General features: G+C 43.4%; 1 protein-coding gene across 3 annotated transcripts in view; it reads right to left on the bottom strand.

The window, feature by feature from the left end:
- STON2 (stonin 2) overlaps nt 1-26,179 on the bottom strand; it is a 118,100-nt gene extending 91,921 nt beyond the window's left edge. For 2 of the 3 annotated variants that reach the window (XM_025196586.1, XM_025196587.1), the window contains exons 1-4: nt 9,146-9,213; nt 8,985-9,055; nt 7,680-7,867; nt 105-371 (exon numbers count right to left, since the gene is read on the bottom strand). In XM_025196586.1, coding sequence (XP_025052371.1) covers nt 105-371; nt 7,680-7,773 — 361 coding nt within the window. In that variant the 5' untranslated portion in view covers nt 7,774-7,867; nt 8,985-9,055; nt 9,146-9,213. Of the gene's footprint in view, nt 1-104; nt 372-7,679; nt 7,868-8,984; nt 9,056-9,145; nt 9,214-24,527; nt 24,606-24,698; nt 24,893-26,002 lie in introns of those variants that run through there. The other variant, XM_025196585.1, reaches the window with a different exon arrangement.
- Nucleotides 26,180-26,231: the final 52 nt, after the last annotated feature.

Here is a 26,231-nt window from a genome sequence, read left to right as displayed (position 1 = left end):
GGTTTGAAGGATCAGAAGAGTAAGAAAACGTCTTAGAAGAATTTATGCAGAGCACAGGTGCCGCCTGATGTGTTACTGTAATGTATTTTTTATGCAGCTCTCACCCATGTGTGTGTGAACTGGTAAAGTGTTGGTCCATGGTGTATCTTCAAACTGAACCCAGGAACTGATAGATGAAGGCAGCTCTGATTTGGGAGATTCATGGTTCTCAAGTAGAGATGCTGATGCAGAGTCCTCCACCTGGGGTTTCTCCAATACATCACTCAGCTCACTCTGCAGGAGGTCCTGAAATTCTCCATCCACATTACGGTTATCTTCTGAGGAGGTGTCTGAAGAAGAAAAATGTCTTTCCGGAGGCTCTTCATTGCTACCTAAAGTAGGGACACAACATATAAATGTCTCCACACCAAATTTAACAATACATTCTCAAATCTTTTAGAGGATGGGATGTAAAACTGAGAAGTGGAGAAATGACTAAGGCAGACAGGGTGACTCCTGGAGAGGATATGAAAGGAGAGAGTAGCACCCTTACAGACCAAAGAAGTGCAAAACTGTAAGGATAACATTACCCTATTCTAAACCAGGCAGATACTTCACCTACTCTCCTGGATGGTTCTTTTATCTTAGAGAAGGTTATATCCTAATTCCTAATTAGCCTTTTGAACAAATTTGTGATAAAATCATTCCAAAAATCACAGTTCTCCCAGCTAAGTTGACATGGCTAGTTTCATAGTTTCATAGTTTCAGGGTCGGAAGGGACCTAATAGATCTTCTAGCCCGCCCCCCCGCCAGGGCAGGAGAACAACCCAAAAAAAACTCACCCTAAAAACAAAAACGGGACTCAAATGAGTCCAGCCAGGTAAGTATCCAGCCTCTTCTTAAAGATCCCCAGGGTAGGGGCCAGCACCACCTCCCTTGGAAGTTGGTTCCAGCTCCTAGCCGCCCTAACTGTGAAGTAGTTTTTTCGGATGTCCAATCTGTACCTCCTCTCCATCAACTTGTGCCCATTACTCCTTGTTATGCCAGCGGGGGCTAGGGGAAACAGCATCTCCCCCAAACCCTTCTGGTTCCCCCTAGTGAGTTTATAGACGGTCACCAGGTCCCCCCTCAGCCTTCTCTTGTGGAGGCTGAACAGGTTCAGGTCCCGCAGTCTCTCACTGTAGGGTCTGCCCTGTTGTCCCCGGATCATGCGGGTGGCCCTCCTCTGGACCCTCTCCATGTTGTCCACATCCCTCCTGAAATGGGGCGCACAGAACTGGACACAATACTCCAGCTGCGGCCTGACCAGCGTCGCATAGAGGGGGAGGATCACCTCCCTGGCTCTACTCGAGATGCACCTGTGGATGCACGACAAGGTCCGGTTAGCCCTGCCAACCATGACCTCGCATTGTCGGCCCATGTTCATCTTGGAGTCAATAATGACACCAAGATCCCTTTCCGCCTCCGTGCTCTCAAGTAGGGAGTTCCCCATCGTATAAGTGTGCTGCTGGTTCCTACTACCCAAGTGCAGCACCCTGCACTTGTCCGTATTGAAACACATCCTGTTCCTGTTTGCCCACCCCTGTAACCTATCCAGATCCTTCTGCAATCTCTCTCTCCCTGCTAGCGTGCTCACCTCCCCCCAAATTTTGGTGTCATCAGCGAATTTAAACAGGTTGCTTTCCACCCCAACATCAAGATCGCTGATGAAGAAATTGAACAGCGCAGGCCCCAGGACCGAGCCCTGGGGGACTCCACTACCCACCTCCCCCCAAGTCGAGTATGATCCATCCACCACCACCCTCTGAGTGCGACCCTTCAGCCAATCTGCAATCCATCTGACTGTGTAGGCATCTATGCCACAGTCGCCTAGTTTATTAATTAGGATGGGGTGAGAGACGGTGTCAAAGGCCTTGCTGAAGTCCAGAAAGACTACATCCACCGCGACACCTGCGTCCATGGCCTTTGTGACCTGATCATAAAAGGCAATCAGGTTGGTCTGACATGATCTCCCCCTAATAAATCCATGCTGATTGCCCCTGAGCATCATCTCGGATGCCGGCCCATCACAAATGTGCTCCTTGATGATCTTCTCAAAGAGCTTCCCCAGGATTGAGGTAAGACTGACGGGCCTATAATTGCCCGGGTCCTCCCTTTTCCCTTTTTTGAAGATGGGGACCACATTAGCTACCTTCCAATCGTCTGGCACCTGGCCCAAGCACCACGATCGCTCGTAGAGCCGTGCCAGGGGCCCTGCAATAACCCCAGCCAGCTCCCTCAGCACCCTGGGGTGGAGAGCATCCGGACCCGCTGACTTGAACGCGTCCAGCCCCTCCAGAAGCTCTCTAACCCGGTCCTCCCCAACCTGAGGTCTGAAGGCGATCCCCTCGCGTCCGGCTTCTATCACAGCAGGGAAGTCCCGGTCCCTGCACAAGAAAACGGAGGTGAAGAATTGGTTAAAGAGGTCCGCTTTATCCTCTGACGCAACCACCAGATTGCCCCGCATATCCTGCAGGGGCCCCACATTACCCGGCGCCTTCTTCATCCTCCCAATATATTTGAAAAAGGACTTTTTGTTATCCTTAATCCTGGACGCTAATCCGAGCTCTATCTCCGCCTTGGCCTTCCTAACAGCCCGCCTGCAGGCCCGAGCAGAGGAGGTATACTCCTCTTTGGAGATTACACCCCCCTTCCACCGGGCGTACGCCACCCTTTTGGCAAGCAGGCATTCCCGGACACCCTTGGTGAGCCAGGGGGGCTTTTGGACACTCCTGCCCGCCTTGCTTCTTGTCGGGATGGACACCCCTTGGGCCCCGAGTATCGTTTCCTTAAGGAACGACCACTCCTCTTGGACGCTGAGTTCCTCTGCCCTCAAGGACCCCAGTTCCTCTCCCACTAATCTCCTCATCTCACTGAAGTTGGCCCTCCTGAAGTCTAGGGCCACCACCTTGCTGCGGGCCCTTGACACTCTACGCTGGATGGTGAATTCCAGCACGCGATGATCACTATTGCCCAGGTGGTCAAGAACCTGGAGGCCTCTTACCAGGTCGTCGCCTGCGGCCAGGACCAGGTCCAGCAGAGCATCTCCTCTGGTGGGACTGTGCACCTCCTGAATCAAGTGGAGGTCCTGCAACTCGGCCAAGAACCTCCTGGAGCGGTCCGTCCCGGCTGACTGCTCCTCCCAGCAGATGTCCGGGTAATTAAAATCGCCCATGACAACTACATCCCTTGCTTTTAGTGTCTCCGCAAGCTGGCCTGAAAATTCCCTGTCCAGCTCCTCCTCCTGATTGGGGGGTCTGTAATAGACCCCCACCGTCAAATCCCTCTCGCCTTGCCCCCCCTGGATCTTGACCCAGAGCACTTCAGCTCGCCCTTCCCCTGACCCCATACTGCTGGCAGAGGATGTGTAGTGCTCCTTGACATAGAGTGCCACCCCCCCGCCTTTTCTGCCTTCTCTATCCCGCCTGTACAGCCTATAGCCCCTAATGTTAACTGCCCAGTCATGGGACGAGTCCCACCACGTCTCTGTTAACCCTACGACATCTGGATTTGAACTAGCTATTCTGAGGGCGAGTTCCTCCTGTTTGTTCCCCATGCTACGAGCATTGGTGTACAGGCATTTAAGGCCTTGCAAGACTGTGTGTCCCCCCACCCCCGATTAGGCAGACCATCAGGACCCCCGTTACTTACCTTTGCACCCCTTGCCCTGATGGCAAGACCCCCATTACTTACCTTTGCACCCCTTGCCCTGATGGCGTCTCCTCGTCTTCCTGCAGCCCCCTCCCCCGGCGAGTCTAGTTTAAAGCTCGCCGTACGAGATCAGCCAACATATCAGTTTGCATATCATTAAATCCATAGCAACCTGGGACTTCCTGGTTGTCACTACTGAACTTCCAAGTCAGAGTGGGCACCGAAGCTCTAAAATCATTTGTACACGTGACAGGGGTTTCGTCTTCTATGCCCTCTAAATTGAAATGGTTGATTTTTAATTGAAACCCACCATTTCTATTTAGGGGGTTTATTTTTCTGTCACTATTGCAATGAGGTGCCCCAATCCTTTTTCTTTTTTCCTCTCTCTCTCTTTCTGATAGAGTCTGCCTGTGGCTGGGAGCAAGCTGTCAGTGGGCTGAGTGGCCCCTGAACTGCAAGGACTCTAGTCCTTCCTTCTGTGGTAGTGGTGCCCCCCAGGGAAGAGCTGGATTGGGCCAGGTGCTGCCTCTGAGCTGGGGCAGCCTGGGGGGCACCACTGCCACAGAGGGAAGGAACAGGGCCCCCCTGCAGCTTAGGGGCCACTTGGCCTGCTGGCAGCTTGCTCTCCAGCTGTGAGAGAGGTGGGCAGGTTCTTACAAAAAGAAAAAAAAGGATCAGGCCCCTCACCACTTCTGCTTTCAGCAGGTACCTGCTGAAGGCAGAAGCAGCAAGTGGCCTGATCCTTTTTTTCTGCAGAGCCTGCCCACCTCTCCTGCAGCCAGGGGGCAAGCTGACTAACAGCTGACTAGGACTAGGATGTAGTTTAGTTTGCAACAATGCAAACTCATTTAAAACCCTCAAAACTCACATGTGTGTAATGTGTGATGCCATTAAGCATCAAAAAGGAAATTTCTATCACATGTACAAGCACCCAAAAAGCTCAGGCCCCTGCTGGCTTTTTTCCTGGTAATAGTACAAGAGAGAGGACACAATTCAGCAGATTCTATTCTATTCTGTAGAGGGCAATACTACAACCTAAACTTCCCTCCTAACAATGGCGGACATTTCTACAGCAAAAATAGGTTATGCCTGAAAGATGTTAGTGAGTGTGCAAACACTAATGCAGAGCAGACAAGGATTTTATACCCTTAATAAAAATGGTACCCGGTTGTAGCTGACTGTAGACTTCCCAATAAAGATTGTCATGACCACCTGACCACCTAACTCATTAAAAAAAAAAATATCACACTCATTTAAACTTGGGGGGGGGGGGGGGGAAAAAAAAACAAAGACAGAAACACTCAATTACCGGTGGGGGCACATTTCCCACAGGGGGGCCCCTCTCTCTCCAATCTCTTAGTCCTGATCCTCAAGGGAAACTTACACAACACTTCCCAGAGACCAGCCTATGAGCTCCATTTCATCAACCTGCTGGATACTAGAGATCATGGACTAAACATAGACATTGGATTTTTGATACATTATAATCTGCCTGGCAACTGACTCCCCAGCCCAGCCCAGCCCAGCCCAGCCCCTGGCTTCTTTACTTTTCATTCCATCCAGGAAGAGCACACACCAACTGCTGAAACTGCCTTAGCCTGACAAAGGGTTTTTGAACCCGAAAGCTTGCTTAATAACTGTTCTCCAGCTATTTGGGTTGGTCTAATAAAAGATATCAAATTCACCCAAGGAACCTTGTTTGCCTGTTTTCATGCACTGGGCAGGACTGGTTCATGCATAAGCCAAGGGCACAATGTACACAGCAGAGTGTCAATGTGAGGGTTCCCTAATGATGTAGTCTTGAAAGAAAAATAAGCTCCTACTATCAGAATAACCTTTTTGTATTTTACCCTTTAATAAATAACAGTCCTAGTAGAGAGAAATTAAAAATCTTCACTGTATTAGCAATAGAAAAATCAAGCAGTGAGGGCCTATTTTCATGTTTAATTCCTTTTCTATAGCTTGTATAAATAGCATTGCTGATGGCTAATGCGAGATGCTCTTTTGCCTTGAGTTTTTTAACCAAACTATCACCCTAAGAGGTGAATCACTATGAACAGAAGAGATCTTTGTTGCAGCTGCCTTCTATTTGTTTATTTTATTTCCAAGAATGGTCTATAGACAATCTTAGTAGAAACTTCCGACTATAGTTCAATTACAGATTTTTCGCTCCTTGTTCTGACCCTGATTGTACAAGGTGAAACATGCTATATAATCAGGGCAAGACACCCTTATAACTGAAGGCAAAACTGGACGTCATGAAAAAAAAACAACAACAAAACACACAAAAAAACATTTTTTTGATATTTTCATGTGCCTATAATTCTTGAGTAATTATAGACCGCTTAGCCTGACTTTAAAACCTGGATAGTTCTTACAGCCAACTATAAAAGTCAGTCTGTAAACAGTTTGAAGCAGAAAGGGGTGATCAAAAACACCCAACATGGATTTGTAAAGAATAAACCATGCCAAAACACCTTGATCTACCAGTACTTTCTTGACAGATTAACTAATGGGGTGAATGGAAGGAATGCAGTGGACATAATATACTTTAACTTTAAAAAGGTTTTTGATACAATCCTACACAATATTCTTATAAACAAACTGGAGGAATGTGAATTAGAAAAAATTACTGTTATGTGGATATATAAATTAACTGAACAGCTGCAAATAGCACAAATTATAAAATGAATCAATGTCAGACTGTCAAGAGGTTTCAAGTGGGATTTCACATGGTTCTGCCTCAGGGCCAGCATTGTAACAGACCAAGTGTGCAAATGATACAAAACTGAGAAAGACTACACAAATTTGGAAGGGAAGGACTGGAATTCAAAAGGATCTTGGTGGACTAGAGAATTGGGCACTGGATAACAGAATGAAGTTCAGCAAAGACAAACTTTAGCTGCTAGGGAAGAAAAAAAAGTGCAAAAATATAGAATGGGAGAGAACTGGTTAAGCAGTAATATTTCTAAAATGAATCTAGGGGTTTTGACGGAGCATAGACTCAACATGAGTCAGCGATGTCATGTAGTCACAACAAAAGCAACTGCAATTTTGGGCTGCATTAACAGAAATATCACATGAAAGACACAGGAGCTGACAGTCTACTCCAGCTGATGCCTAACTAGCAATGAACACTGTGTGCAGTTCTAGACTCTTCATTTTATGAAGGATGTAGAGAAAGAGGCGTGTGACCAAAATTATTAAGGGGCTGGAATGCAAGTTATTCGAGAAAAGGTTGAGGGAACTAGGTATGTTTAAGTTTGGAGAACAGGAGATTAAGGAGGGTGGGGGACATGATGGCAGTTTTCAAATACTTGAAAGTCTGCCATATAAAAGATGGAGAACAACTATTTCTTGCTAGAAGGAGTGGGACATGAAGCAATGGATTTAAACTGCAGCAGAAAAGATAGAGATTAAATCTCAGGAAAAACTTCCTTACTGTAAGAACAGTAACAAAATAGAGCAAAGCTGCCCAGGGACACTGTGGAATCTCCTTCATCGGAGGTTTCAAGAAGAGGCTAAATAAGTATTTTCTGGATGGTTTAGGAATAGCATTTTGCATTGGTGCAGGGGTTAGACTAAGTCAGGGGCAGCCACAAGCAGTATAGCCGGCCTTTGTGTGGCATGCAGCAGATATGGGAGGGGATGGGCAGAACAGCAACAGATAGGGCAGAAAGCAAAACAGGATACTGGGCAAGGAGAAAAAGCAGGGCAACAAATCAGGCAGAGGAAGGGAATCAGAGTGGCACTCAGGGAAGGGTATGGGGCTCATTCATGACATCTGCCAGAAAAGGTTGCTGAACTAAAAGATCATTGACCTCCTTCTTCCAAGCCTATGATCCTATAATATTTTTACCCAGGTTTTTTTATTATGCCAGGGAAGTAAGAGGTAACAACCTACAATCCACTCAAAAAGCAAGTTCGAAGACCCTAAACCTGTGTCGGTACTTGGGCCACATAAGTGAAGAAAGTCTCAAAGGGTTACAAAGAAATCTGAGGTTATTTACCCTGTGAAGCTGCAGGAAGGAGGAGCTCATCACTGAAGGATACCCACTCAGACTGGTGGGAGGCAATGATACTTGTCAGCGACGTCATGCTCATGACAGGCTTCTCATCTTCACTCAGTGGTTGTAGAAGCCCAACGTGGATCAGGAGCACAATCAACAGAGAGCAGCACCTCCTACCACCTCAAATTCTGTTAAGAGGCAAGGAAGAATATAATTAGGTTTCTCAATATTAATTGAAAAAGAAACAAGCCCCAGTATTATAATAGTGTTGGGCGCTTGTATACATGATGGGGGTTTAGTCCTTAGGGTTGCAGCGTATGTCCCCTAAATTGAAATGGTGGGTTTTTAATTGAAACCCAGTTTCCATTTAGAGGTTTTATTTTTCCATCACTGTTACAAGGGGCCCGATCCTCTGCCCTCCCCCACCCCAGCGGGCAAGCAGCTCCTGAATTGTCGGGAACCCTGGTCCTTCTCTTCACAGCAACGGTGTCTCTTGGGGCCACCTGGGCTGCTAGTGGGCGGGGTGCTGCCTCAGCTTAGAGGCAGCACCTGACCTGATCCAACTCTTCCCTGACCCCAAGCTGGGACAGCACCTGGCCTGCTAGCAGCCCGCCCGGGCAGTCCTGAGGGCACCACTGTCACGGAGGGAAGGACTGGGACCACCAGCACCTCCGGGGCTGCTCGGACTGCCAGCAAGTCACTCCCTTGCCGCAGGACAGGCAGGCAAGCTCCGCGAAAAAAGATCGCTCCCCTTGCTGCTTCTGCCTTTGGCACACGCCTGATGTAGGCAAAAGGGGCAAGGGGCCTGATTCTTTTTTTCCTGCAGTCTGCCCAGCTTTCCCACGGTCAGGGGGCAAGCTGACTAATAACTGCAACACACTGATGCAAACTAAACTACATCAGGATGTAGTTTAGTTTGCAACAATTAAAACTCATTTAAAACTCCCAAAACTCTTGCACATGTACAGTGTGACACTGTTAAGCCACACAAAGTGACATTTTCATCACATGTACATGGTAATGACGTCAGATGTACAAGCACTCAAAGGCTACTGCATTTCACAAACTATGCACACACAATACTGCCACAATTCAGCCATCTCTGGGAATTCAAACCTAACCTTTGCATTGGGAAGGGATAAATTTGGGCAATGGAACTAAGACAAACCCCTACTTTAAAGATTATGGTATTTAAGATTTCTTTCTTAAACAAAAGTTCTTGTCTTAAAAACAGACACAACCAGCAAGCTGAATAGAGTCATTAGCTCAAAGCATCTTGCATCACCCCCGGGAAGGAACTATTACCTCTTTTACAGAAGTGTGTGAATTCACTCCCTGCTTATCCAAGGTTTTTGCAGTTCCTGTTTCCATGGCATCTAAGCATTGATGAAATACAAGTAAGTATGAACTTCACATCTTTTAAAAAGAGTGCCACAAGAGGCATCTGTTTATCCAGTGTTTCTTACCTAATTAAATCTAGGTTTGGAGCTGACTGGTGAAGCTGCAGTGGATCATAAGGGTTGGGGTCCCGAATCTGTTTAAATAAGTTCTTTAAGCCACCTTAATGCTAGTCACCAGAACATATATTTAGTAATAATATGGAAATTCATTAATTTATAAATACTTAGGCCAATCAATCAAGGAACAGCCAGCATCATACGAGTTAGATAGTTAATTATATTGTGTTAATACTCACAGCAACAGGGTTGTGACCAAACATTAGATAAAATTTGTTTGTGATCATTGACAACAACAGGCAAATGTAAGTCACTCAGTGTAGATAATTTGAAAAGGATGGAAAATGGCTAAGTCTATCAGATAAATTATTCATAACAAAAATTCAACTAGCTCTAGTTGAATCAAATTTAGTTGAAGTCTTTAGATTATTTTTCCTATTCTAAAAGCCACAAGATTAAAAACATGTTATCCAACTTCTTCTCACCTCTTATATTATGGGTATTTGAAATTTTAAAGCCACCTACACATATAAATCTTGCTTACCCAACAATCACAACATCACAATCAGAACACTGCTTAATCTGGACAGAAATCCTTAGCTAAAAATAAAATAAAATAAATTGAGTAATCTTGAGTAGACAAAAAGTCTATCTTCAATATATCATGAGAAAAAGAGGTACTGGGGGGAGCAAACAAGGAAGGAGAATTATGTCTAGAAACTCCTCTATATACCAACAGGTCCAAAACCCAAATGCTCTGGTTCCATATTCAGCTTCTGGTTGGGGGTGGAAGGCCTGGCGGTGGGCTGGAGCCCATCTGGCCTTGCTGCTGCCACCACTGGCACCTCATCAGCTTAGACAGGCAGCCACAGACAAATAATTAGTTTTATAATTTTTTAGGGGCCCTGCAGGCCAGATAGAATGGCCTGGTGGGCCACATCTGACCCGTGGGGCATATTTTGACCACCCCTGATTTACAGTTTTAATGATTTCTGCAGGAGGTAGGAGAGAGAGCTTAGCTCTAACATGTTTATTACTTTTTTTAAAAATCCACTTCCTTTCTACAAGCACATTTGGACACCAGCAAATAAGATCCAAGTGAAAAAGCTGAAAAACTGAAGGAGCAATTCTCACATCACAGCCTGGTCAGTGCAACAGCTGGCAAGAGTGGCAACTGATGTGTCTAAAAGTATTATTCAGCTGCTGTAGGCTGAAGACAAAACCCTAAAACCAACATCTAAAACAAAATAGATGGCTTCTTACAGAAGGAGAAAAGCTCCCTGTGGCCAATCTGTATTGGCTACAGAAAGGCCACATTTCAAGTCTGTCAGTGCCAGGCCGGTCCTCTTTCTGTTCTTCCCTGCAGAACCCAGTGTACATAGCTGTACCCCTCCTGGGAACTGATTGAGAAACAGCTTCAGCTCAGCTCAAATACATTTTCTTTTCACAGTCGTGGCAGGGACTCTGCAATCTTGTGGTGAGGATGGTTGCCTTTTGCGCCCCTCACCCCACCAAACCCAGGACCGACTCCATTATGCGAGAAACAGCAGACAGTGCCAACCAGAGATGAACTGATAGAAAAGAATAATCAGACATTGACGGTTATATAGAGGCTCCATGTTCCTTTCCCTCCAACCCAAGAGAAAGGGAGGGAGAGGATGACCTTGATATTTTGCTTTCCCCATCTGACCTATTAAGCAGTTTGTTTTTCTACACAGCTGAACACTGACCTCTCCCCATTCTCACTGGGAAAGTCCTGAAGGAAACCCAAAATGGCAGGAAATGAAGAAACAAAACTATTTATCTGGCTGTTAACAACCAAAACACCCAGGGGAATGCATGTTTTAAGTTTCCAAGAAAGACCTCTGGAAGGAGGCAGGAAGATGAGCTGTTTCTGCTATACTGAAGTGTCAGAGAGTTACATTAGTTCACCATGGTTTCCTCTTTTACGTCCCTCCAGAGGCTGTCCTGACACACGCCACACCCACTCAAGGAGAAAAAAAAAGAACTACAAAAGGGTACAAATTTCAAGTACTTTGCTGGAGTTTGGGTATTTCCCCCCGCCCCTTCCCAAGATTTTTTGATGTCCCCTCCTGTTTCACTGCTATAGATTCCCTCAAGTTTTTTCTCAGATCACAAACAACTGGATAATTTGTACTTATGATCTGGTGGTGATCACATTCAAAATCCCTTAAAATATATTTTTTAAAAAAGGGAAGGGGAACTAAATCACAGTGGCTTTGTGGACTGTTGAGTTGGAGGATCTGTGCTTGTGAAGTTAGTTTGCCCTTAAAGCAGAGAGAAAGAAACTCACAATTTTTTTGGTACAGAATCTATACAGTATATAGAGGCACCATAACAGTGCCTACTGGGCACATAGTTCAGTACAAGGCCTTTGTTACTGTCAATTCCTAGTTTTTCCAGTAAACAAGAGACATGGCTACTTTGTTATTATGGTTATTTCTACTGACTTCTTAAGGAAGCAGCTTGATAAAGAGAAAGTTGGACCTAGCAGAATGAACATCAGACTGAATAAAATGCAAAGTCTAGTGGGGGGAAACATGACAAAGCACAGTTTTGTGCTTTATCTGATTTTAAGACTGCTGAAGACAATACCAATTCAAGAGAGGACTTAACTCTAAGCAAAGAGTACAATGATTATTTTCTATTCTCCCTAAAACTTAGAAATATTGGACTGGAAGAGACTGGAAGATACTTTTGGGGGCATCAAATCAAATTACCTGCTGTAAGAGGCAAACACACCATGTAATCCCCTTCATAAATTTAGCAAACTTAATTTTAGGCTGTGGACAGACAAGGAGAATGCTTAAGGCACAAGCCTGTAGCTAATCACACCATGGTAACTGCACGCAAACAAGCAGGTGGTGCATTTGAAAGTGTGAGAAACAAGCAAGCTGTACCTTCAAAGACAGGCATAGAAAGTGTGAAAAATTCAGCTCCTATTCAGCAAGAGGTAAATGTGCCAACATCAAGGCAAGACTAAACCGCTTCTGGAGCCACTAGCAGGTGTTCTCAACTTTAAAAAAAAAATATAGACAGCCTGGCTGGCAATGGGTTGACCCATTTGTGTGTCCATGGGTTTAAGAGTAGTTAACATTAAGGCTGTTCCAGAACTTCACTGCGCTGATGGTTAGAAACTTTATGTCCTACTTCAGTGTAGTGATGGACAGATTTTACTCATGTGGCCTTTTGCCAACATTGTCCTTTGTCTTTTTTTGCTTGCTGCTGTTTAGCCACACCTTCCACCTTCAATATCTTATAGAGAACATTAGATCCCCTCTCCGCATTTGTTTGGTTAGAAAAACAACTCTAGGTGCAAAAAGTTGCTTAACATATCCTGCGTCTTAGTTTCCCACTATAGGTTCATACAGTGTCTAGCACAACTGATCTTAACTGGGGCTCATTTAATTAATGATATAACAAGAAAACAGCCCCAAACACAGATTCTCATGTCATCTAACCCAGTGGTTCTCAACCTTTCTTGTATCAGGACCCATTTGTAAATATTGATGGCCATCTCGATCCAGTGTCCCTCACTCTCAACCCACTGCCCCCAGCCCCCAGTGCTAGCACAAAGCCGCATGAGTAGGTGTGTGGGGCAAGGGGGGCCCATGGCAGGCTGGAACTAGGAAAAGGGAAAAGTCATGGTTTCCCATGTTTCTTTCTTCTTTAAAAGAGAATCCATTTTTAAAGTTTATTCACGACTCTTTCATGTATTCTTGAGACCCGCTTTTGAGTCACAACCCATGGGCTGAGAAACAGTGAATGCTAACCTATGCTGAAAATGAACAACTAAATTCAGCTGATTGTTTCCTCTCAGAATACTGAATTTCTGCTTTTTAACTTGACCCTAATCCAACGAACTCTAAAGAGGTGGAAAAAAAACTTAGTGCATCAGGTGCGCACAACTTCAAGTAGGATGCATTTCTCTGATAAACTAGCATCTTTGCTAAAACTGACAATATCTAATTTAAGACTTACTTTACAAAGCTAGTATATAAGAAGAATCCTAGGTGTGGTGAGCTTTAAAAAACACAATGCATTCAAGGGCATGGTCTTAAATGGTGCCTGTGCTTATGGTTTGTACAATGACATTAAAGGAAACCAAAACAAAACTCTTGCTTATCCTAGCATTGCTGGACACCCAAACAACAACACTGGGCTACTGTAGGAGAAGCAGAAAATGCAATGGACTAGATCAGGTCACCATCCCAAACTGAATGCAGTCAGAAAAACTGCAGGAATGGTTAAGAGTTAGACCAATTATGCTGTTTGCTGGACTGATTCAAAGTATTACTAATACAAGTAAGGACTCAAGGAAAAAACAAATCATTTTTATCTTGACCATGTCTGTTCGGCAAACCTGTGCAGACCAAACAGTTCTAACTGCATGAACTGTGGAGCAAGAGCTGCCTTGGGCTAGTTTCCAAGTGAGCAGAAGCTCCTTGTTCTTCTTCTCAACCTGGCCTGCAGCAGGCGCTGACAAACAGCATATCATCTCCTGAATGATAAACAAGCCTCCAACTGGAAATCTATATCAAAACCTAAAAAACAAAACACAAATTGCTTCAACTGAAGCAGACAAAAATGACTCAGTGAGAAATGAAAGAAATAAAGTACAAGAGAAAACAGAATGGAAAAAAAGGAACAGGAGTGCATTCTTCTTCTTCGTCTTCATGTTGTGGCAATGCTCTAAAGAGCCAATCATGTTTGGGATCCTGTTGCACTAGATAATCAGGAAGGCACCAATCCTAAATCTACAAGTGGCATATGTGAGGTACAGGGAAAGGAACAGAATCCGATGGACAAGTGCTTGGTGTATACTTTTGTGGTTTTGAGAGTTGTTCAATAAAATGCCCTTACCTACAAAAAACTCAATCAATTTCTATTCAGATCAGTTTTTCAGTGTAGAGACCAGCTTTATCCAGTCTCTGACTCACACCTGCAGTGAACTGTTACATGGATTTCTCTGCCTTTAGCACTGTCCCTAGAGGTCCAGCCTCTATTCAGTGTACATAACTTTCATTACCATGAGAGCAAACAATGTACAGAGCATTTAAAATAATGCAAATAGAATTGATGTCACTTGCAAAGCTCCTACTGATCTCACTGGGAGCAGAACCAGGCTTTTCCCATTACAGACTTTTCTCTTCCTAACTAATGACAATACCAACTACACTTGATGAAACTGAAATGCCTGCAAGTCAGTGACAGAGCCATCATTAGCACTTTGGCATGGTGTCAGATCATCAAGACTCTTTGTATTCCTCTCTGCTACACACACATACCCACCCACCCACCTCCACCCTTTTAGGTCACATTTTTTAGCTTGAGTTCAGAATCTATCTATCTTGCTGAGAAACAGTAAGAGGTGGATTTTTCAGCAGACGTGAGAATAGGACAGCGATAAGCATCTCCCTCAGGGATATTTATGTCAAGACTAATAAATAAAAGGTCAACAGCTGCTGTTTTCCCCACCTATAACGTCACACCTGTCAGTCACTGAAATGATTTTCTTCACCAGATAAACACAGCCAAAGGATCTTTCCTGAAAACACCACAGTGACATTTAGAGAAGTCAGTAGGCAAGAATCTCTTGGATACATCTCTGGTGAGGCTGTACATGCAAAAACTAAGCAAAGAAAGTTAGCTGTCTTAGTCTGAAAATACTGGGTACAATTCTAGGTCCCTTGGCACTATAAACAGCTTAGTTAGACAGTACTCAGAGGACTGGAGAGCCTAGAAAGAAAAATATAAAGCCCCATTCTGTATTCTATACAATGTGCAAGGAATGCAGTCTAGGGCCTTAAGAGAACAACACTAGAGGGAAGCAATGAGTGATAATAAACAGTCCACAAATACAAGAACGGGGTCAAGTTATTTTGAACAATTCAAAGGGGTATTAGGGTTCTGAATTGTGCAGTTTTAGATTAACCACAAATCCTTTCTACATCAAAATATGTTTTTTTCTACTTGAAAAAAAATCAGTGATCACACCAACAGGCATCATCCAGAAGGCTGAATAAACTAGGTGAGGGATGATTAGTAATATTTCCCTATCAAGGGATACTAGACACATTCCTCCCTGACACTTCCTTGTTTTTTCAAGGGTACCATTCCAACTCTGTCTGAATCTTGATGCCACTGTGTTACAAGCTGCATATCCATTTCCTGCCCAGCATCCACTTTAGATCATGAGAGTTCTGCCCAAGGACGGTGAATTTGCTATAGAGCTTGGAGGCAACTATTACATGGAAGAACAGAATGTCACAGGTAAATTGCTTTCAAGAAAGGGAACTAGATTTGCACAATGGATTTCTTGGAATTTTTTCTTTTTTGGCCTGGCAAAGGAGAGTATAGAACACATAGAGCTTAAATTTTAAAAAGTTTGCATATCCAGTTTTGGAAACTTTGAAAATTTCCACATTTATCACAGCAAGCCCTGAAAATTTAATATCCTGTATTTCAGCAGCCTAACTAGGGCAGGCTGAGTAGGGCATCAGCCACAGACACTGACTTTGAGGGGGCACCAGAATCCCCCCATCCTGGAAATCTTTACTATAACAGAAGCAACACTGTACCCTGACCAGCCATAGGAACAGCCCCACATCCAGCAATACATGGGGGACGAGGGGATCAGAAGTGGATTGGTGTTCTGTCCTGTCCCTATCCCCACAAGGAGTTTTCTCTAGCATATCAGGGGAGAGGGAAAGCAACCAGGGCCACAGGGTTGCCCATGCGATGGGGCTACTGTGCATGACTCTCTCCACCACTGCTGCAGAGGCTTAGCAGCATCAGCAGCAGTAGTGTCATCTGCATTCCCCGTGCAGAACCTGGGTAGATTAAGTCTTTCCTTCCCCTCCCCGTCACACCCCAGGTACTGAATGAGATTGCTACCCCTCTGCTGTATTTAAGCCAGTTGTGAATGAAGACAAAATCTGAAAGTCCAAAATCATGATAAGACAAATTCAACCATACAAATCCCATGTTCTAAATCTTACTAAAATGATTCCTGTACTTAATTTGCCCTCTTGGTGATAATGTTTTTTGAGACATCTTTATATAATCTCCCCTCCCCCGATACATCCAAAGATGTAAAAAGCTATACATAAAGATTCTGTGATGGTTAATTATGACACCACTACCTATCAGACACTACCTGTGGCATCACTGAATATAGCCAATATGAAGTGAATGCTGATCAAAGCAAGAAGTACATACGCACTCACAAACTTTTTTTGTAACAAGCAGCAATGAGAAAGGAAATGGGAAAATGACCCCAATGGCTTCATAACATTTATAAGAATGTGGCTTTTGGAGATGTCTTTCCAGAAGAATTATTTCCTTGCTTATGCATCCAGAATGCAGTGCTATTGTGTCAGCCACTAGCACTTAGCATTGCATTTACATCTCAGAAGAAATTACTACCTTGTTTAAGCCGGGACTGAGTGTTGCATTTACAGATGAAACATCAGCTCCATCAGCAAAAAAGGAAGACAAAGGGAAGACTGTATAATTCCTCCTCCCACACCCCAAAACTGACTTGTTATACAAGCCAAATAAAAAATTCTATCTTTTGAATTCTAGGGAAGTTCATGCTATTGTTAATGCTCAGATGTTGGGTGAAATCTCACTGAAGACAGTGGGTGTAATAGCTGCCTTCTTTCCTGATACATTTAAGATGCAATTAAGCTCCTTTTGGACAAATATAGCTAAAACTACAGGGACCATTACACCCTAAACATGGGACACTAGTTTGGAGTAAGCCAGTCAGGAGCTGAGGTTTAGCGCGGGAGAAATTGCACTAGAGGCTGAATGAGTTTTTAAACATAAAGGACTGGGCATTGTTTCGTTGGAGCTGTGGTGCAGGGCAGCTTCAGAGAGAAGAGAACACAGAAGAGGCAGCAGAAAGCCAAGTACAGCCTGAGCAATATTTGTACCCATGACCATGAGAGAAAATTTTGAGTAGTATCAGGTTCAATGTGAGGCCTGAAATATTAAAGAAATAATTTCCTATTATTTGACTTCTACTAGGTAACTTCCATGTTAGCTACTTTTGAGCAAATTGTGCTTAAGGCTGGATTCTTAGTTGAAAAAAAACTAATATTTGAAAACTACATGAAAATGAGATATTACAACAAGCAATAAGTCTTCCAAGAAAACTAATGGCAGTCATCTCACTTCACTGGTTTAAAACCTGGAAAAAAATGTACTCCAGGGAACAAGCCTGCCCTGATAAAGAGACTGACTGGATGATTTAATTGGTCTTTTCCCATCTCATGTCTTGGACTGCCAAGAGATTATGCAATTCAGTATGATGCCAGGACATTGACACCCTTGAGGGGTAATCCACAAATAGCCAATCTGTTGTCACTGTCTAGTTTAGACACCCTAAATATAGGCACATGATGTTAGATGGCTCTGTGGGTTTAGTACGATTACTACTGCTTCAACGGAATACACAGCATGTGCCTGAAAGACAGGACAAAATCATGTGTGCAATGGCACAGCTTCTTTGGAGGTAATTTATGTATTGGTTATTTATTCATCAAGTATGAACATAATCACACACAAATTAACACATGGTAGGGAAAAAAAAAAATCACATATTTTTAATCACTGTGAGTGATCCTTTGCATGACTATTATTGAAATACTTGGCAGAACTTACTGCATATTGCCTTGATGGTGCACAGTGGACATGGGAGGCTGTCCTGGATTTAGAAACAGTGGGAAGTGTTTCCCAGAATTAGCCTATTTTAAACAAAGTTTCTGTTACCAGGTATTCAGTTGGGAGGAACAGACAACATTTCTTAGTAAGCTGGTGGCATAAAGAAACATATTTTGCACTGAGGCAACCTGATCTTCTAAATTAGCTCCTAAGAAGAACAGGACCTGAAGGCTTTCATCACTTTGGTGAATGGAAGCAGATATCTTTGATGAAGAAGACCATCATTGCTAATTCTAAATATTTCCCCTAACTTCTAGTCCAAAATTTCTACACTTGCCAAAGTTAATTTTGGGCTAGTGGCTTATCTCTCTTAATGTGTTGTAACTTCCTTTCAACAGTGTTGGTTGCATCTTTTTTAAAAGGGATAACAGGTGCCATTAGACCCAAACTGGCAGAACAGTTCATGATATAGCACCACTTACCATCATGCTCTCAGATGGACATTGGAGAGAGGAGCAGAGAGGGGGGCAGAATAGATACCCATAGAAAGGGCAGGATAGTACAACACAACATATCCTACATAAGCCTACATGACTGAAAGATTAAGGGAGGTGGGTCAGTTGCTTTTTTAATCATTCTCTGCTGGAAAAAGAATGCCTAAAGCCATTATAGTCCTGCATCACTGGCATTCAAGTGGGTCAACTTCCTTGCATGCTCACCTGAGTGAAATACTGTAAAAAGATTTGGTGTAAGTGTTAACATGTGGCCTTCCATCATTGTCATGAGGCCCATCTTGATGCTGAAGCCCAACTGGAAGGTATCCAGGACACTGGCAAGTGTCATAGTGTGCCAGAGTATACTTGAGCTCTACTAGTACCTTCCTACATTCTGTTTCATGATTTCAGCCAGAAGCTGAAGAGGGCTAGGTAAGGTAAACCCTTGGCTAGGTAAGGCATACCCTTGGCTAGGTAAGGCATACCCTTGGCTCTGGTTTTACAATACTTGTGTCAATATGTAGGTTTACAAAATTCAGTACATTTTATAGAACAAAATGTATAAAAATGTTGAAGAAGTGGATGTTAGTAAAAAGGAAGGGCATTATTGCTGAAGTAGAGTCACTGCTCAATAAAAGGCCAGAAGTGGAATAGCAGGAGGTATTGCATGTAATTTGCACTGGTACAGAGCTATATGAAGGTCTTGGGTACAGGGGCTGCTGCAAGTCACTTACATATGCAGAAAAAGCCTCTGTGATTATGGGTACTGCTGACAGGAAGTATCTTGTTGCCATCTTCAAGCTCATACCTGCCAAGCATCTACACAAAAAACTCCAGAACAACCATCAGCAGTCCCACCTAATCCTGGAAATTCTGCTGAACTTCAGGGTCTGAAGTCAACTCTGCCACACACTGCAGATTTATCCAGAGGCTCCTGGCTACAAGCAAAGGAAGTCCATCAGCAGCAATCTCACAACATCCTGTTTTTGACTGCCAGTCCTTTATCACCCTGCTTCCTGTCTTCAATACCCACAATTAGAGCCAACCAGAGACATAGGAAATGAGGAGTCCACAGACCGTACTTCTGGTCCTCAAGGACCAGAAGTTCAACGTTGATGATTTTAGTGTGGACTGCAAGGTAAAAAAAAGAAAAAGAGAGAGACTGGGAGGTGGTATTATGAATTTTGAGCAGATTGAGAACAACTCTTGGGAATAACCCTCAAGATCTAGGTAGACATTCACTTAGATGACTGCCACCTTGCAACTGATGAGCTTGGGCTACAAAAGTTCTTCATTTCATAGGCTTGCCCTGAGCACATTCACAGTCTAAAACAAAACAAACCTCTGTATATTTCCAAGTATAGGAGGAAATTCCAGTTTTCAAACAGGACCTAGGAATGTGATTTGAACTTTTAAAGTTCCTCATTTTGAAAACAGAGCAAGCCAGCTGACTTCCCCTTCCATGTCAATAATGTTCTTGAAGTATTTAAAAGAACCATAGCTAAAAAGGAAGGTGAAAAGAGTTGGCTGCTTTCTAGGCCACACAACTAGAAAGATCATCATAATCCTTAGATTTAAGTCAAGGCATCAGACACAAGTCCTGTATATCTCTATATTTTGGAAAGACATAATATATCCTTAGAATAAAAAAGAAAAAAATATAATGGAAAGGTTCACTTTGCTTTGAAGATTCATTGGAAACTGTTGCAGGAGGGAAGCAGAGAGGAAAAAAACATTATGCCCATCTCATTCTTTAATCTGAAAGCAGTATTAAATAATGTGTATATAGAGCTAACTGTGTGCCTAGGCACTCAGACAGGGCAAGACAAGGTTTCTTCTCTGAACAGGTTACAATAGGATCATTTTGCATAGAATTCTCCGAGGACAAACTTTGCAAAAAATACTTCAGTTACTTTTGGAGCCTAATCCCACCAACTTCCCAGTGAGAACTAGACTCTAAAATCCTTTAAATCACTGTTGAAAATGAGACTTGAACAACTAGGTTGTTAAGATGTTTTGGCCAGTTTTATCCCAGTCTCCTCTACTTTGCTTAATTTCATAGAGATACAGACTTGCAAAGAGCAGAAACACAAGAGAAGGCTGAGAGGGGATCTGGTGGCCATCTATAAACTTGCCAAGGGGGGACCAGCAGGCAATGGGAGAGTCCCTGTTCCCCCGAGCACTACTGGGACTAACAAGGAATAACGGCCATAAGTTGACTGAGAGTAGATTCAGGCTAGATATCAGGAGGCACTACTTCACAGTCAGGGCAGCTAGGAGCTGGAACCAACTTCCAAGGGAAGTGGTGCTCGCTCCTACCCTGGGGGTCTTCAAAAGGAGGCTAGACAATTACTTAGCGGGGGTCGTTTGACCCCAGTACTCTTTCCTGTCCATGGCAGGGGGTCGGACTTGATGATCTGCTTAGGTCCCTTCCGACCCTACCAACTATGAAACTAACAAAAAATGTCATTTCAGTCTGGAGGTTTTTTTCACTGCTGCCATTATGACAGTGACAAAGAGAAGAAACAATGTGTCACAGTGGTAGGAGCAAGTGACTGGAATTCAAGACTGGAATTATATTGCCAAGCCTGCCACTGACTCAGTGTGATCAACATTTATACCTCTGACTCCAGTACATTTCATACGGACAAACAAAAGCAAGTAAAACACCAATCCTAGCTGAGCAATTTGGTAACCCCAAGCAGTCACAGTTTCAGTTCCTTTATAACTGACATGGTTTGAAAAGACAAGGAATTAAAAGGTTAGTGTTAACAACTGTTTCAGTGCAATGGAAAAGCTTAATCCAGATGTTTGGAGCTGTAGTCCCTAAAGCCTGTGGCTGCCCTTCATCACTTTTGGCTTCAGGCACTTTCAAACCAATAGATGGGATTGAATGAAGGGTGTATTTGCAATCGGTTTTGGAAAAAAAAGTGAATATAAATACTCTGGTGCCAAACTCAGAATTCACATATATAGTGTGGTAAACCAATGCAGCTGGCTCTACTCAAAGAGACTTAGCCAATTAAAGCAAATTGCAGAAGTCACAATGATGGGTCTGTTATTAAGGGTGGGGAGGGGGGGAGCACAAACCTGCTGAGTCTACCCTGCAAGTTTTATCCTCTGCAGTGACACTTGAGATGCACTGACAGTGAATACACAATAACCCCATACAGCAAGCTCATCTGAGCCCTCATTCATGAACATTACTGTGCAGTAATTTAGAAAAGAGATCTCAGAGCCATTGCCTAAAATGTTTTGCTTGCACTCAGGAAAAGAGGAGAGAACATTTTCAGCAAGGTAAATATTACACAAGTATTTTGGATTCAATATAATGGAGACAGCAGAATAAGCATGCAAGTAAAACTAATGATGAAATCTGTTAGGATCAGCAGTCTGACAGCAACCAGTCAAATTGCTCAAAATGAAATGCCATGGGCCCACTTCTTTCCCAGCGTAACTTGCTTGAAACTGTATTGGTAGTGGACCAGCCCTGCGCTTTGGAGTTTGGCTAGCTCAAGTTTTGGTTCTGTAGCTAGTAATGATTATTATCCTTAAAATGCTTAGTAGTGCAGTTTCCATAGCTCTGTCATCCACACACCACAAAACCACTATGCAGCTCTGCAAAACTAGTACCTTCTCTTCATGAAAGGCCCATGGTTTAGATAGATAAAGAACAAAATTACTACATAATTCACCCACCCCCATCCTTGAAAACAAACTGAAGATGGTTCTTTCAGCTCACTAGTGATGCCAACAGCTGGTAAAATCAGAAGCCCACAAGGGGAGACTCAGTTTCTATAAATACCAATTAGAACTTGGCATACTATGAGTTGAGTGACTTCACACTGAGCACAGATCCTACCAGCCCAGTGAAGTGGAGGCTTCTGTCCAGCTCACCAGATGGGGTTGCTATCCACGGGTCCAGGGCCAGAGCTCTGTTGAGATTCTACTGCCTGCTCTGTGAAGATGAGGGCAGTTGTGAACTACTGTAACACCTTCCCAGGCCCTTAAAGCATGCTGCTGATTTCATCCTAGGGGGAAAGTCAAAGGAATTTACTAGGAAACCATTTGGTTCAATGGCTTTGTTAAGTCATTGTCTTGCCTCTCTTGTTAGAGGCAGTTTCTGCCTGAGTACACCAAACCAACAAATGCTCCCATTGTGGGGTAAGCAAAACATCCAAAGAAACAAAAGTCAATGTAATACCAGGAAATCCTTTCCCTCAGTGCAGACTCACCCATGCTTGTCCAGGGGCTTCCAGAAGTCTTTTACCAAACTGAACCACAGCCCTCCCCAGGCTCTTTCTCCATTCTGCTGCTTGGCTTCCTTCTTAAACACTTCTAGGCTCCTTCTCCCATTCCCCTCCACCCAGTTCCTTTTAGGACCTACTGCCAGCCTTGCCTGGTCCTAGTCTCACTGCTGAGACCCAAAGCTTGAGAAAAATATTTAAAATGCAAAATATGCAGCAAGCCACTTTGAAGCATATCAGCAGTCTCAGTTTGTATATTATTCCTTTTAATTCAGTGCCCAGCTACAGAAATGTTACTCGGCAAGGAATGAATAATGTGGACAGCTCAACATTGGTTTGCTGTTCAAGGGCTTTTATCACGTCATGGGAATGCCTCAAACCAAAGTAATTTGGGACTAAATCGCTAAGTGCTGTATACAAGTAATAGGACAACAAATCAAACTGTCCACATTGCATGCTCGTTCTCTCCTGGGAATCAATAAAAATTCAAGCTTAAAAGAAATTAAGTGTATTGTTTATGCCATCTTATACAGACTGTTAGAAGTACCTGACTGATGAAGCTCTAGTGTGTCACAGGTACCTGGCTTGAAGTGCTGGCCATATTGAGGTCCACTGCAAAATTCTTACCAACTAAACTGGTAGCAGGATTTCATTCCCAATACTCTTCCAGACAGAGTCTGCACAACCATCCCCAAATCAACAAAAAGGCTTCTGTCTTTTTTCCCCCAACAGTTTGATCTATCTAGTTCCAAACAGAGGATGACAAACGTGAAGGCAGCACACACATACCAACTACATAACAGGGCATGCGTCGTTTCTTTATAGTTAATGTGTTCACTTAAATGGGCATATCCAAAGGCTGCCATCCAAGGAAGCTCCAGTCCTCTAGTGAACCATCTGGCAGCTTGTCTAGGAAAAGACTATGCAATTGGCAAATCCAGTCACGAGTCAGACTGTTAGATGACATGCAGTGCAAAGAAATTAAAATACCAGAAATGTATGTTTGCAACAAATAATTTATGGAACTTACAGCTAACAGATCAAAAAAAGCAACTTCCAGAGACTCTTAAATGACAGATTAATAATTAATCAAGTGACTTTGTATGTATATAGCCCTTTCTACTCAAAGGCCTCAAAGCACTTTATAAAGCCTCACCAACCCTTCTGCAAGGTGAATCAGTAAAATTAGCCTCATTTCACAGATGGGAAACTGAGACACAAATAGGGGAAGAAGCCTGACCAAAGTCACCTAGCCAAAGAACAAACTCAAGTCCCTCAATGACCTTCCATTCCCCTGAAGGTGTGTGGCTCTCAAAAAAACATTCATTGGTGTTAGAGAACAAATCCAGGCAGTGTCCTCCAGATCAGGACTAATAAGTAAGCTTTGTGGCTTAGCATGCTGTTCCTTTAGCATGTCACTCAGACACACTGGGCATATCTACATGTGCATTAATGCACCATAGTTACTGTGCATTAAGTTTAGTACCAGTAATAACAGGTACTAACTGAATGCACACTGGCACACACCATTAAAAAGGTGTGTGCCAGTGCTACTGCTCAGTAGCACTGGCACACACCTTTTTAATGGCATTACTGCACAGTAGCCCAATATTAGCATTGTTTGTCCTGTGACATGCTACTGAGCAGTAGAATTAGTCTACTGCACATTTAGCTTCTTGTGTAGACATGCCCACTGAGTATGTGCGTGTCGTTTCCTACTTCATTCTCTTAGTTTTTCCCCTTTCAAAGAAAGGTTAATATGGTTATTAAAAAGTTTCAGATTTTGACCAGAACCTTCAGGCTGTGTAACAGACAGCATTCAAATAACCTGACAGACATCCAGCTCTGTCAGTTTATAGGCAAGAATCAATGCGACTTTAAGCATGGAACAAACTCAAAGCAATTCTTTCATTGAAAGCACTAAGCACTACGTATAAGTCAGAGCAGGTGACTGAGCACCAGGATTTGGGAAATCCCAGCTCTGCAATGTCTTCTCTATGTGGATGTCACCACCTCTTTTTGCCTCTATTCTTCCCCCTTGAACAAATAAAGATAATGCAAATTCACAGGGGTGTTAATAAATCTAAATATTTATAAAGCAATTTGGGCATTTGGAAAGGTGTTACTTACTGCCAAAACTCTCTGGATTCATGATGAAACAGTGAAAGGCTCACTTCTACTAAACTCGATGGCCTATTTCTTGCATGGATTTCTTATCCACATTCACAGAGTAAAGCGTCTTCTTGAGATATCCATACAATATTAATGCTGGGGGTATCTCCAGTCATTTGTTTGGTGCTGTCTCTTATCTGGCTTCAGCTGAGCTAAAAAAACCAAGAAATCTAAACATAATGGATTTAACCCACTCACCGTCTGTATTTAACCCACGCACAGTCTGGGTTTTTCACGCATGGAAACACTACTAACCATTAATTCTTAGCAAGCTGATTGATAAAGTAACAAAGACTCAGAAATTTGGTCTTGGTCACAAATGAGATGCGATTGTTTTTTGCCTTGTGTACACTGGTCATTTGTCCAAATCATCATACAACTAGATATTAAATTACTCCCTGGATTTTGAGAGGCATAGGACGGGAATAACAGGAAGTTCAACAGATAAACACCGAGGTATAATGGCAACAGCTGTGTAAGGACCAAGGACAAGACAGTGCTCCAGGTCAGGATGCCAGAGAAAGCTTGACCAAGTCTTGCTTTTCATTGTCATGTTTCCTGTGGTACACACTAATACTCATTGATTTGAAAACCAAAATTAAAACTTGCTTTGGTCAAGATAGCTGCCAGCTGCATTCCCGTACCTCGGTAAGTCTACTAGGACTAAGTGCTGCCCCTGCTCTGCTTTAAGTAGGCAGACCTGTCCAGGGGATTATAGCGCTTTTACACTCAACTACAACTGCTGTTTGCTTTTTAAATGTAACCCTCTTGGGAATGCTAGGAAAAGCCTTTGAATGTTACTTAGAAAGGAACAAATCGTATTATGAAATGGCACAAGCCTGAAGACTTAAACCGAAGACAGGTTAAACAGAATCCATGGAAACCACCATCCTCTGAAAAAGTAAATGTTAAGGCCACACCTCGGAAAATGTGTTAAGGTAGAAAGAACCAAGACCTGTGGAAACTAGGCACTGGGGCATATTACGTGCCCTGCACAGCCCTGTGCACTATGTCTCCATGTGAAGTAAATATCAGAGCAGGTGGAATAATGGGGGAAGAGTGGAGGCAAGTTCTCAAAAATATCTTCAATCTAACTACATATGCTTGATCTGCTGCTATTCACCCAGTCAGGGTGCATCTCCCCCCCCCTCCGACAAACTATTGAACTAATCATGGGCAAAACACGCACATTTTCTCACCCACCTGCAATTTTAAAATTGCACCCAAACCAATTAAATATGCAACTAAATATTCTGCAGCACCTGGAGACGATTCATGTTAGAGTCACAAGCCCAAAAAAAACACTTAAGACTTCTCAGTGTTTGCCCTGACAAGTACTATTTGCCAGCGATGCCCAAAACACCAGTGCGGGGGGTTAGACTGGGGACGGCTCCCACCGAGAGGCTTCTGGAAAGAGAAATGGCAAAGGAGTCCTTCCAACGCCCAAACCAAATCCAGGCTCCTCCAAACAAAACCCTGTGAACAGGAAGA

The sequence above is a fragment of the Alligator sinensis genome, unplaced genomic scaffold (assembly GCF_000455745.1).
Source record: "Alligator sinensis unplaced genomic scaffold, ASM45574v1 scaffold289_1, whole genome shotgun sequence".
NCBI classification, from domain to species: domain Eukaryota; kingdom Metazoa; phylum Chordata; order Crocodylia; family Alligatoridae; genus Alligator; species Alligator sinensis.
The sequence above is the reverse complement of the archived record's forward strand: the minus strand, read 5'-3'. Positions and strand labels throughout refer to the sequence as shown.